Here is a 13,157-nt window from a genome sequence, read left to right as displayed (position 1 = left end):
GCTGTCTAGGCCTTACTGCTGCAGTGGCTGTCCATCCCTTTTTCTCTGACTACCATCACTCCTCCACAGTACAGGTGCCAATGGGGTGAATGCATCAGCAAATAAGCATGGTTAGCAGGCCCAAAAGCAAGGTGCCTTGCAAAAAAATGGTCTGCTGCATGCACTTAGGCCTGTTTCACATGCATGCGATTTTCGCCTACGACACTGCGAATTCAGCCGGTCTGCGACTGGGGAGGGCCGTCGGTCTAGTCGCAGACGGCTTGCGATCGAGTTCCGTCCGGTTGGAATTCAGTCGCAGCGTCGGTGTGTTCGCTCTGCGACTGACCATTGGGGAGCGCCGAGACGGCATGCGACGTGCGGTCACGTGGGAACTGTTACCGCGGTGGGAGCAAAACTGTTTATCTTAATCAAAACATACGGAATAATGCCTTGCATCTAAAAATACGCTGGTCATAAAATCATCAACACATTCTGTGTGATGTTCCTGTCGCGTTTAATAATAGGTTGCCTATGCAAACACCAAGGAACCTTGCCGGTTCTTCCGACCGAATTAGTTGTGTCGGTGTCGCATGTGAAAGCAGTGACCGAAAATAGCACTGCGGCCTTACCCACTACACCGGATATTTTCGGTCCAGTCGCAGAATGTGAAACGGGCCTTACACTTGCATGGCACAACTACAATGGCAGCATTACAGCATTTACATACTGCATTTACTCGATTCTGACACGCATATTTTTTCCTGAAAAAATAATCTAAAAATGACATGCGTGCTAGAATCGAGTACGAAAACGAAACTATGCCAGCAACATCCTATTCTCATCGGCATCTAGGGGTGTGCGAATATTCGAAATTTCGAATACGAATCGAATATGTTTAATATTCGATTCGTATTCGAGAAAATGATATTCGAGACTTTCCGAATATTCGAAAATTCCCGAATACTCGCCAGTGATTGTATACTGCTCAGACTTTGATAAACTTGACCGTGGCAAAACCACAATATCTGGGCAAATTAGCCGATGATCGAGTTAAAAATTCTAGGAAAACAATACAGAGGTCCTATTAACTTCCGTTATCACGCGAACCGATCGCATTCCGACGCCGCAAGGCTTGACCTCGTGAGAAATTCTGCAAGTGGGCTTTCCCACATATCCCACGTGCTGCGAACAAGATGGCCGACAGCCCGCTTCAAACAATCGCAACGCGAAATCGCGCTTTTTTTTTTTAATCCTTCCGTAATGCGTTACACATTTAATGACCACATTCGAAGAATGCGTCCTGTCGCCTTCATAACTCCGAGCGTGACCTCCGCCATCCTGTTTAGTAAACTGCGCTATGCGGGAAAGCCTACTTGCGGAATGCCGCGGGAGCCTCCTGAAGGGGCGCGTCGAGTTGTCACAATAGGGCAAGCGATCCTGTAAAAATCTCGCCTATTGCATGGTGCATTGTAACCAGCGCACCTCTTTAATGGGTGTAACGGCAGGCGTGACAACAATCGGAAGGCCCCTGTCGCTAGGTCAAAAAAGCATCCTGGCCACGTAGTTTCTGTCTCTGAGCTTCGCCGCTGCCCCGTGGCAACTGCAACTGTCGGCCCGCGTATTCACCGGTGGTCCAATCCCAGCTCCGCGCGGCTTTCGACGCGCCGCAGGTTATTTCTTTTTCCTTTTTAGAAACCGCCTCGGCGTTGCGACGCCAGTGTGTGTTCCACGGCCCCTTGCTTGCATTTGTGTTGTTCTTCCAGCACACTAAAACGGGCAGCTCGTCACGGGCTTACAGGTGTTAGCAGGATGAAGCCGCCTCATAAGGCCTTTCGCATTTTCGGCAGGTTGTTTTTTTTAGGGGGGTGGGGGGGGGCACAGTTAATTTTATAAACCGAGGCCTTCGGATGAACAGGGCATTTCTTCCGGTCCCTTCAACTCCAAATGAATGAAGTTTTACTAGTCATAATGTTAGATTTTGTTGCCAGTCTTGTCGTTTTATGGATTTTGTTTTGCGTGACCTCATTATAGTTTGAATACTGTTATGCTGTCTAATCAAGTAGTATACATTTCTGTGCACATCATGTCTTTTTATACCGCACTGAGGCAGCCTAGTTTTGTTTATTTTACTTGCAAAGACCATACACTATTGTGACAAAAATAAGGGTAACAACATTCGCTTGTTTATCATTTTCTGAAATTTTTTTTTGTACTGAACAGATATTTGATTCGATACTCGAAGCCATTTCTTCATATTCGTATTCGATTCGTATTCGAAAATTTTAATATTCGCACACCCCTATCAGCATCATAAAATGATGGCTTGTTATTAACACAATAGCATTAAAACTCTCTTCTGCAGAAAATCTGGCGTCAGCGCTGTTGATGTTGTGAGCAAAAATTTACTTTTTGCATTTGCAAAATGCAAAGAGTAAACAAATTTGCAAAGCTTGTGCGCAAGTGCCCAGGCACTATCCGAAATATAGCTGAGCCCAAACAACCACTCCGACTATTTACAAAGCATGAAAATACACTGTATATACAAAACATGCACACATAACGTCCTCTTGTGAATTAATCATGCACGCAGTACCCTGCACAAGGAGCCGGGGTGAGGCGACCAGCTGCATATCATCCACAGTAGCACATGCACAACGCTCACGTCACTACGCGTACTACATGGCGATGAGCAAGCGCGATGTCAAGCCTGCCTGCTCAAAGTGTTTTGAATACATAAGACACGCTATGTGCAATAAAGCACATCAACAGAAATTATAGCATAAGATTCACATAATCATCCTGTTTGCATCTAGGCACTGCATTGAAAGCCATATCACACGATGGCCCCTGTTTTCTTGGCAGCACTTATGGCAACACACAGAGACATATTGCGGAACCATAAGGACGCAAGTTGGACAGCAGTTACACAGCACTTACCAAATAGACCAGGACACACATGTGCTCTTTGGGCATCCAGTGAAACATATCCCCAGGATTAGACGGCACAGCTTCTTCATCAGAGTGCAGAGACGTGATGGTTTGGATCCCCTGCTGAAGCTGTTTCAGACACGGCTTCACGCTTTTTACCTGCCAACAGAAAAGTGGCCACAAAGTGGCAGTAAGCTGAGTGTTCCTGGAACACTGTTCAATACAAATACATTTTTTGTGTGTGCCCAGGTAAAGAAACAGCGCCAACTAGCTTTCATCACCGACGGCAGGCATAAGCATAAAATGACTACACTCGGCTAGCTGGCACCGCCACCGCGGGATGGCGATGCAATTTGGAAAACAAAACTACACAGCTGGGCTATATGCTTGATGCACTAGTCATTATCCGAAAGTTGGAAAAATTTTCAAACATTCAGGTTTTGTAAGGAGCCTGCAGATTTTACAGAAAAATTCTTACGGAAAAAGAACTAACGCCTTCAAATCTCGTGGCTTCTCCCTCAATCAAAGCATGGAAAGATGTGCTGCTTAGCTCAGACCGGCTATGCAAATGAAGGCTATCGAGCAAGCCAAAAGGTCGCCAACAGCCGTCAACTGACGGCCGTCTGGCACAACTGACTACCAACTGATCCCACTCTTTTTGCCGATGAATAAATGTTTTTCACTCACTCACTCTAAAAATTCTAAATTCTTTTAAAGGTTCTCATAAGAACTTGGAGAAAAAATTCTCACTTTCTCTAATGATAAATAATGCAATTTCTGCCGGGTCCTTATCTGTCCACGTTGTCACACAAAACTGATTTCAAGGTCTAAATCATATTTCATTTGACTGATTCCTTTTCTACAAAGTCATTACGTAAACAAAATAAGCAAATTTTAGGAACTTTGAAGCACTCATGCTTGCAGAACAAGCAAATGAAAATACTCACTGAAGCCGAGCTACTACAAACACGAAGGCAATCATATTGAAAATTTTCTGCGTTCGTTTTGCATGCCTGGCTTAACGTGTTTCTACACACGATTACAGAGGCCGCTGAATGGTTTACTGCATCCATTAGCAGGCAATGCACCCTGCAACCATGCCCACAAATGCAGACACCACCTAAAAGGGCTATTTCATGACTTAGCAAAACAGTCGTCGTCCCACCTGCCGTTAAATGTACATTTCAGAGGTGCACGAGGCAAGTGGCAGCAAACAAAGGTGGTGCCCATACCTGGCCGGCCGAGAGGTAGTGGCAGACCTGCAGGACGAGGAAGAACACCTTGAGCGCCTCCTTGTGCTGGGTGGAGCCCTGCCAGGCCTCCACCAACTGCCCTGCTTGGCTCAACACCTGGTGCACCTCAGGCAGCTTGCGGTCCACCATCAACAGCTGGGGAAGTGCCAGAAAGAAAAGCTCTATGCTTGGCTCCTGGGTCTGCCTTAGGCCTAGCCAAAGCCTTCAGGCTAACACACAGAAAACACTCCAGGCCTGCTCATTGCAGGGAGGCGGCCTAGAACGCGAAATGGTTACTCTGTGGCATGCAGCCACTGCACATTTAGCGAAGCACCATGGCATAACTGCGTGCTGCCAAGCAATGTTAGTCTGTTTAGGAGAAGACTCGAGACAACTGGCAAGTTCAGCTGCCAACACAACACCACTTGACAACTTAGTGGACTGCATGTTTACTTGTTCTGGATAAACGGGAGGTGTTGACCAGGTGCATTGCAAATTTCACAGAGTTGGTGTTGCAAATCTCAATGGTCGACGAAGCAACAAGATCAAATTTGCCACTCGACCACTTGGGGTGGGCACATAAACACGTAAGATATGATTTATTATGATTTTAACTTGAAGCCAGGTTTAAGAACACACATGTGCCTGAAATCCAGTTTCAACTTGAGTCTCAACACAAAATGCAAAGAACAACACTCAACTAACAGCTACATCGGATTCTTCACTGCTCCAATATTTTTGAAACCTTTACTGCATGTGTGAGAGCCTTCACCTGTGGTAGAGCAGAAATCAGTTAGGTGCTGCACAGTTCAGAGCACTACCTGAAGATCTTCTTTTTAAAAATACAGCAAAAGTGGAGTGGATTAGCCAGCAGTGGGTGTGACACGCATGAAATACTCTGAATGGGGGGAAGCCACTTCGGCATCTCCCTCCGTTTCTGCCACTGCTCGTTGCTGCCAACTCTCAATGTGAAATGGGATAAATCCAGCCACTATGGAGGGCAGCCGATTGCTGCCTGAAGGTAACGGAATGAAGGAATAAATAGGGCACCTGCGCGACAAGACAGCCACAGCTGCTCTTGCTGCGAACCTCGCCTTCCTGCCTGTACCTGGTGCCACAGGTACAATGACAACACAGCAAGCCTCTTCTGCCAAGTGTCTCTTCATTTGTGTCAGATTAATATACGCTTCGTTAATGCACTCTGCCTTTGCCCATTTCATTTGAACCTTCCGTGGCAAACTTTTGCAGCATGGGTGAGCCGACACACGTCATGCATGAATAGCACGTGCGCATGTGTGTTTGGTACAGAAGCTCCCAGCTGGTTGCATGCAGTGTGACCACCATATCTTGGCAGCTAACTTTGTAACAGTGGAAAACTGTCACCACCCCAACAAAGGATGGTAGCCGGGACATCTGACTTCCTTCCAGGCTTTGTCCATGCTGTCAGAGATAATGGCACAGTACCAGGGCTTAGAGATTTGGAGTTTGAGTGTAACACATGGAAGAGCCAAACGACCTTCCCTGACGCATTGGCAGGACATAGCCGTGATGCAAGGTGCACCACACTGCGCGCCTCTCCGCCTTACAACGCAGGCATAGGGGTACAGATACAAGGGCAAGCACTTTTTTGTTCGATCACGAGATGTTAAAACCACCTCCAGGAGAACAATATCTGGTTGATTGTGTGTGATACCACCTTTCGTCTAGCAAGAGGCACAGAACTGTCAAGCTGTGTAGCAGTTCACTGGAGAAGATCACTAAGGCAACGATGCCTTGCTTGCCTTCGTTGTTTATCCATGCCTGCAGTTCCTGGGTGAGACTTTTTGCAAAAGTGCCCGCAACATCGAAACCATTCTTACTGCTATACCACTTGCTCTGCTGCGTTGTCAGGCATGAAAAGAGACGTGATACGCCCCCTCACGCTAAGTATGCCAAAGCATGAAGCACCAAAGTAGAAGACCACCCGACCTTTTCACGATGACAAGTCTTTTACACAGGAAAGATAACAGCAAAGGACTAGCGCTGAATGGGTTTGATGTCACACTGAAGGTACCATCGTAACCAAGGCTGTTTTTCAGAGTTACTTGCAAACCATGACTGTGCAGCACTTTCTACTCAGAAAAAGCAATAGACAGCATTACTTACTAGGTGATGACACCGAGCCAAATGCAGTGTCAAGAAAGCTGTGGCAGCTTAACTATTACCCTGCCTGTTGATCAAATGCAAAAAAAAAAATTATTGCAACGCTAGAAGCTGCATGGCTGTGCTTGGTTGGATGCTAATAAGTAATTACTCCCTTACTGCCATGCCAGAACTGCTGAAGTAGAGTGAAACAACCCTTGGTAAGAAATGTGAAAGTACAGAAATCATAAATTAATTCTCTCATTTTGTTTCCAGCACTTTTCAAGTATTTACTCATGTTCTACATGGAATGTTCAACTTCATACGTAATCATAATCTCAAAACATTCCACCTCCTGTTCATCTAATGCAGCACAAACCATGAAAAGAAAAAGGCACAGCATGCTGCATTAAGAGATAAATGCACAACATGATGCCTATGCACTTGTTCTCGTTGAAAGTGACAATTCACACATACTCACCATGCCTTCACTGAGAAGGAAAAGAATGCGGGTGTACTGGGCGCCTGTCATGTGAGCGTACTCAGCTCCCATGCTCAAAAAGCTGCACGCATTCGGATAGTCTCGTTCAGTGGCGAGCATTTGCTGCAAGTGCAAAGCAAGAGCAAGTGAGCCTAAACTCAGTTTCACTGGTGCAATCCACCAAGGTTCTATTTGTGGTTTGCATAACATCCTCCTGTAGATATGCTAAGAAACACTGGTTCACAGAGATATCACTTTCAACAAGTGCAATTTGACTGGAACAATGAGATCAGTTCACAATATGTGCTGGTGGAGATTGCTGAATGGAATAATTCACAGCAGAGCAGTTTTAAGGACAGTGGTGCTACTGTCGCCATCATATCTCGGCTAGAATGTCTATAGGGGTGCCTCCATGCCATTTTCAAGGTTCAAAATCAGAACTTGATGCTTAGAACAGCATATTAAAGCTTGATGCTGGATCAGATGGTTTCCGGCTGACATGATTAAAAGTGTCAGCAATGGAAGAGATATTGAAGAAAAGGCACAGGATGAAGTCCCGGCTAACAGGTCAGTGCTTTTTTTTTTACAGCAAACTATACATATAGGAAGGAAACAAAAAGAGTACAAAAGAGAAAGAAGAAAAACACAGAACATTAGTACCCATGTACTCATTACCTTACTTTGCTTATTTATAACCCACTTACAGGCTTTATAGCAGTTGACAAATATGCTGTACTCAACACAAGTAGCCGTGCAGTGTGTAATTGTGCTTTTTCTGCCTTAGCCTCTGCGTTCTTTTTCCTCTACATTCCCTTTGTCAGTATAAAAGCTGTCACTTGTTAGTTGACACTTCACCCTGTGTCTTGAATTTCCTGTCCTTTACACTATTTTAATCATGTCAGGAGAGCATAGTGGGTGCACTGTTAAGGAAAATTCAATCAATAAGCCCATATCACACCAACAAATTTCTTTCATTCAAGTGAAGCACCGTGTGGGATTTAGTGACACCAAATAAGGAGGTACTGCCAAAGGTGACCATATGAGAGCTCAGCAACAGTACAAGTTGCAGATTGTTATGCTACAGAAGTCAGTGCTTAGCCACTTTTGTAGCAACAGATACATTACGGTAGCATTTCGAGCCTTCAACGTGGCGGCGCCGCCGCCCTGTGGCTGCGCCACCACGTGGTTGGTCACGTGGTGCGGAGCAGCTGCTGGTGGCACAGCGCCGTGGCTGATCACGTCGTTGGTCACGTGACCAAGTTCCACTCGGCCAGCTGTAGCTATCGCGTCACTCCAGGTTTAACCAGAGCTAGACCATTGCCAATTTTTTCTCTTACATTATTGTGTGAGCTGTCTGTTTACACTATAGTGCCAATCCTGAGTTATCACGCTTTTGTACAAAAAGGTTGGGATAAATTTTAAATGACGGAAAAGATTTGCAGTGAACTGGGGCAACAGCTGGAAGATGCTCCAATATAGCTACAACTGAGCCAAAAAGGCTGTCAACTGAACACTTCTACAAGCAGGCAAAAAATTAACAGTGCTGCCAACCTGTTTGAATGTCAGCTCTCCTGCGCATCTTTAATTATCAATTAGTACAATTTCCCACCCTTTAATTCCGTGCCTCAAAGCCATCAGAATGCCTTCAAATACACTGTTAAATACGACTGGCACGTCCAGTTTACGGGACATAAGACTGTAAGCCAAATTTCAGGGGTGGGTGACATGATCATGCCTTGCTTGCCACCATGGTTAATACTTTGGCTTTGACAAGAAAAACTAAAAAAATGTTTAGAAGTGCCAGACAACATTTTCATGCTCGTGGAAGGTTAGATTCCAATCACTGATTTCTGTGAAAGATCAAGTCCTCCAACAAAAACCACAACATAAAATCAATAACCAATCATTAATTAAATTTCATGCTGTGCACTAACAAGCAATATGACAAAAAAGTATAGTCCACACTCAAAAGTGATGTAGCCGTACACAGGAGTTGCCTGCATGCAACAAAAAAATGCATTCCAACTTCCATTAGTTAAATGCAACAGAATTAGTGAGAGCTGATGAGGAATGCAGGCAAGCAACAGAAAGGACAAGCAATGCTTTCCCGTTCATGGCACTTATCTTGTCCTGTTCCCTCTGCCTGATTCACTGTCAACTTGCACCAATTCTGTCACAATTACGTCGCATCAACAAGTCGAAATCTCTACTCCTCTATGCATGAATTCCATTATTTACGCTCAGTAGGTCATGCCTTGCCAGCACATGCTTCCACGCCCACTTTTTGTAAAATGCACTGAATTTTTCATTACCAGTCTTTTATGTGCTTCTAGACTTATCTACAACAGAAACCTACCTCTTGGAGCACCAAGCCTATATTTTTATGTGCTACTCTCTTTGTTACTTCCCATTAGCCATTTTCTTTCTCTGACAATGCTCTCTCAGCTCAACATACTGTTTAATAGAAAGTATATATTAACCACTGCAGCATGGGTTGACAAAGTATCATGAACAGAACTGATAAAAAAAAAGCAGGCTAAATGTGTTTTATTGGGTCCTCACTGTTTTCAGCATTGAATATTGTACAGCAAAATGCACTAGTCTATTAGTAACATGGTAAAAGAAGCTTACCACAATTCGGAAAATGAGTCGGCAGTGCCAAAATGTGGAGTGCTGGGAACACTCAATGGCAGTATTCAGGATCTGCTTTGCAAGCGCCGTCTGGTTCTAGTTCAAGCAATGAAGAGGAACCCAGATATTATCACATTTTTCACAAACAGTGTATGAAGCTTTCTTAAAGAAGTGAATGTACTGCCATGTGCCTAAGGTGTTCATGCGACCATTCAAAACAATATGAAACAATTCGGAGGTCGTGGGTTCGGATCCCACCAGCAGCATATGGTTGTTTTTTCTTCTGCTTTCTAATCAATTATCTTTAAGCGATAAAATATTTGGTACTAATCTCTATTGATCAACACCACAAATTAAAAAAAAAAAATTAATAATCCCCTATGCTCCTCAGTTTCTGTGGTTGTTGGGTTCTTCCATATGTATAGTGAGCCCCTAATTTTCCTTCCCTTGTCTGTTTAATAGCGCTTCTATGAGTGGTGTCACACATGAACTCTATGATAACTGGACAATATTTCCACTGGATATGCGGATGTCCGTTCCTGTTGCTCCTAACAGAACCATCACAGCTGCACGGCATGCATTATTTCTGAATTGGAACCACTCAATAACAAAAAATTGATGCTGGGCAACTTTTTATAAACCCTGACAAATTCTGAAACCTTAACAGCAGTATGACTCACTGAATGGCTGAGAGAACACAAAACTGGCTATTGTCAGGCATACCCCCCTCCCTCCACTCTCTCAACTGCTTCACGCATCATAATGAAATATTACAAGCCCTGAGAATGCTGCAAGTGCTGCGGAATAATATTCGAGTTTGGCAACATACTGCTGCATGGTCGTACTTAATAGCTGGAGCCAGACATGAAAAAAAAAAACGAAACAAAAACAACGAAACAAGCACACTCACTCTCCGTTCATAAAGGTCAGCCAATGCACTGGCTGCCTGAAACTTCACGTCATCCATATTAGGAATCTACATAGTATGTCAAGGAAAAAAAAATATTTTTTTTCTTTCAAGAGTAGGAAAACCTCTTCAGCAGAAGATTGAAAGGATACATTCTGGGTGAGGTACCACTGCAAAAAAAAAAAGACAATAATGAGCAAAAATGAGCCATCAGAACTCACTGAACCAAAACTTAAATTTGACAGATCGACAACGGACGATCACAAATCAGAAAAAATAAACTTGTGCGAGCTTTCCGCACGGCATTCCACGAGTATTTTTACAACGTTCAGTAAAAACTCAATATAACAATATGAGTAAGATTCCACCAAAATACAAGAAACGATTAATTCCTCGACGTTTCGTCCACTGAAACCAAACAGTCCCGACGTGTGGCAATGCGAACGGATTACACAGCAACGTCATGACTACACTGGTACTAATGAACGTGGAATAGCAAACCAAATCAGCATCAAAAAGTACCGTAACTGGTCACGCTTCTACAGCTAGAAGAAGTGGAATACAAGCGCAAACATACCGCTTTCTCGAGATGCGACTGGGCAAGATCAGCGTTGTTAGTATAGAGCATAAGGTTTTGTCCTAACTGAAGGTGCGTCAGAGCCGCGACCCTGGGGGCAGGGTTGAGTTGAAACACAGCCAAGAGACAGCGAATGCAGTTCTTCATGCTCGGGGGACTCATGGTGCGGAACTCCTCGGCCAAACCCAGCAGGGCCAGGTAGGTCGCGTCCCCGCCGGACGCCATTGTAGCAGCCATTGATGTCGCTGGCCTGCGGATCACTCGTAACGTTGCACTCACCTACCGCATGCTTTTCCGTGGCGCTAGCTACCTTTACAGCATAGAGATTACAGCCTAGAGTCACTCAGTAGCTCTAGCCAAGACTTGCTTTAGCCGAATGTTCCTGTAGAGCATCAACCACGATCGCTCTCGTTTCATAGGAACTATTTAATATTGCAAAGTTGTTGATATTTTTTTTACAGCGGTAGTCAGGTGCTTCAGGAAAAAGTAGTGGCAAGGCCACTCGTGATGAAAACGGAGAGGAAAAGCGCGGTGGCATTCGAGCACCTTGTCCAGCATCGGCCAACGTTTTGCCTCGGCGCAACACGTTGGAGTGCAAGGAGGAAAGAGGGGGGAAGAGGGAAAAAATGAAAATTGGTTGTTGGGGAAAGGAAATGGCGCAGTAACTGTCTCACATATATCGGTGGACACCCGCACCGCGCCGTAAGGAAAGTGATAAAGGAGGGAGTGAAAGAAGAAATGAAGAGGCGCCGTAGTGGAGGGCTCCCGAAGAGGGAAGATGCACCGCTTCACGCCGATTGGTCAGTATGTAGTGACGTCACGCAGACGTCAACGCGGCACGCTGAGTGGTTCAAACACAGTAAGTCTAGCCCACGCTACGAGAGAGGGCACGCTAACAGCTATCACTGAATCTCGCGTTACACAGTGGTAACTGTCGTGCGAGTTTTTTTTTTTTTTGGGTCAGCGGAAAAGCTGCAGTGTTCCATGCAGAATCCATAAAAAAGAAAATGACGTGATTGTACAATGTGATGTGGCATTTCTGTGTCAGAATATTTTTAATTTTCGCCTTTTTAAATTAGCCGTTTACATTCGCCTCTCGAGTCTTTCTGATTTCGCGCCCCGCGAGAGGCGCTATTGCTGCGAGCCTCCTCTCGCACCCCTTCGTTGGAAGCGTTTGGGGGTAGCGGCTGCGACCACAGTGCAAGCTGGCGCCACAGTCTATGCGAGTTTCTAAAGAGCACTTCATCCACTGTGGGAATGTCGGTTAGACAGCATAGCGACTACAGAAATACAAATTTTTGCAAATTATGCGCTGTAAGGAAGCATTGTTTTACAATAAATATGTGCTCTAATAAAAATGTTTACTGTACATTGCAATAAATGAGCAGAAAAGCACATAGGCATGAACGATCACTTAATTTGCTCATGGCGAGAAAGGGCTTTCTATGCATGCCGCCAAATATAGCTAACCGTGGAAAATAATTTTTTGCGTTTAACAGACGCGATGATAAATTACCATGATAAGATTTTTTTTAAGCAGCCCCCAATTATTTCCGACATGTGGCACCGACTACTACTACGCTGAAAGCTTTTCGACCAAACGAGCTGTTTACGCTATCGCATAATAAGAATGAGCTGGAGCGCACATAGCAGATCATGAATGGCAATTTATCAATATCCCTCAAGAGAAAAGTATGCAACAGCTCAATCTTACCAGCACTCACCTATGGGGCAGAAACGTGGAGAAACAAAAAGGGTTCAGCTTAAGTTAAGGACAACGCAGCGAGCCATGGAAAGAAAAATGATAGGTGTAACGTTAAGAGATCGGAAGCGGGCAGAGTGGGTGAGGGAACAAACACGGGTTAATGACATCCTAGTCGAAATCAAGAGAAAGAAATGGGCTTGGGTAGGGCATGTAATGCGAAGGCAAGATAACCGCTGGTCCTTAAGGGTAACGGAGTGGATTCCAAGAGAAAGTAAGTGGAGCAGGGGGCAACAGAAGGTTAGGTGGGCGGATGAGATTAAGAAGTTTGCAGGCAAAGGGTGGATGCAGCTGGCAAAGGATAGGGTTAATTGGCGAGACATGGGAGAGGCCTTTGCCCTGCAGTGGGTGTAGTAAGGCTGATGATGATGACTAATATCCCAAACTGAAGCTCGCATTATACTCACCTAAAATAAAATCTACTCAAGAGATATCTTCATCACGATCAATTTTCGGCACCAGTTTTGCTCATTCTGTCATAAAGCATTATGGCAGACTGCTGAAATGCCTTTCAGCTCTGATAAAAGAAAGCAAACAAA

General features: G+C 44.7%; 1 protein-coding gene across 2 annotated transcripts in view; it reads right to left on the bottom strand.

Annotated features, from left to right (window-relative positions):
• Mau2 (Mau2 sister chromatid cohesion factor) overlaps nt 1-11,115 on the bottom strand; it is a 33,494-nt gene extending 22,379 nt beyond the window's left edge. For both annotated transcript variants that reach the window (XR_013313379.1, XM_077658709.1), the window contains exons 1-7: nt 10,857-11,115; nt 10,432-10,449; nt 10,283-10,348; nt 9,373-9,468; nt 6,742-6,864; nt 4,140-4,295; nt 2,917-3,066 (exon numbers count right to left, since the gene is read on the bottom strand). Coding sequence is in view for 1 of the 2 variants with exons in the window: in XM_077658709.1 (XP_077514835.1) it covers nt 2,917-3,066; nt 4,140-4,295; nt 6,742-6,864; nt 9,373-9,468; nt 10,283-10,348; nt 10,432-10,449; nt 10,857-11,093 (846 nt within the window). In the remaining variant the exon portion in view is untranslated. The remainder of the gene's footprint in view (nt 1-2,916; nt 3,067-4,139; nt 4,296-6,741; nt 6,865-9,372; nt 9,469-10,282; nt 10,349-10,431; nt 10,450-10,856) is intronic.
• Nucleotides 11,116-13,157: the final 2,042 nt, after the last annotated feature.

The sequence above is a fragment of the Amblyomma americanum genome, chromosome 3 (assembly GCF_052857255.1).
Source record: "Amblyomma americanum isolate KBUSLIRL-KWMA chromosome 3, ASM5285725v1, whole genome shotgun sequence".
In the NCBI taxonomy this organism is placed as follows: domain Eukaryota; kingdom Metazoa; phylum Arthropoda; class Arachnida; order Ixodida; family Ixodidae; genus Amblyomma; species Amblyomma americanum.
The sequence above is the reverse complement of the archived record's forward strand: the minus strand, read 5'-3'. Positions and strand labels throughout refer to the sequence as shown.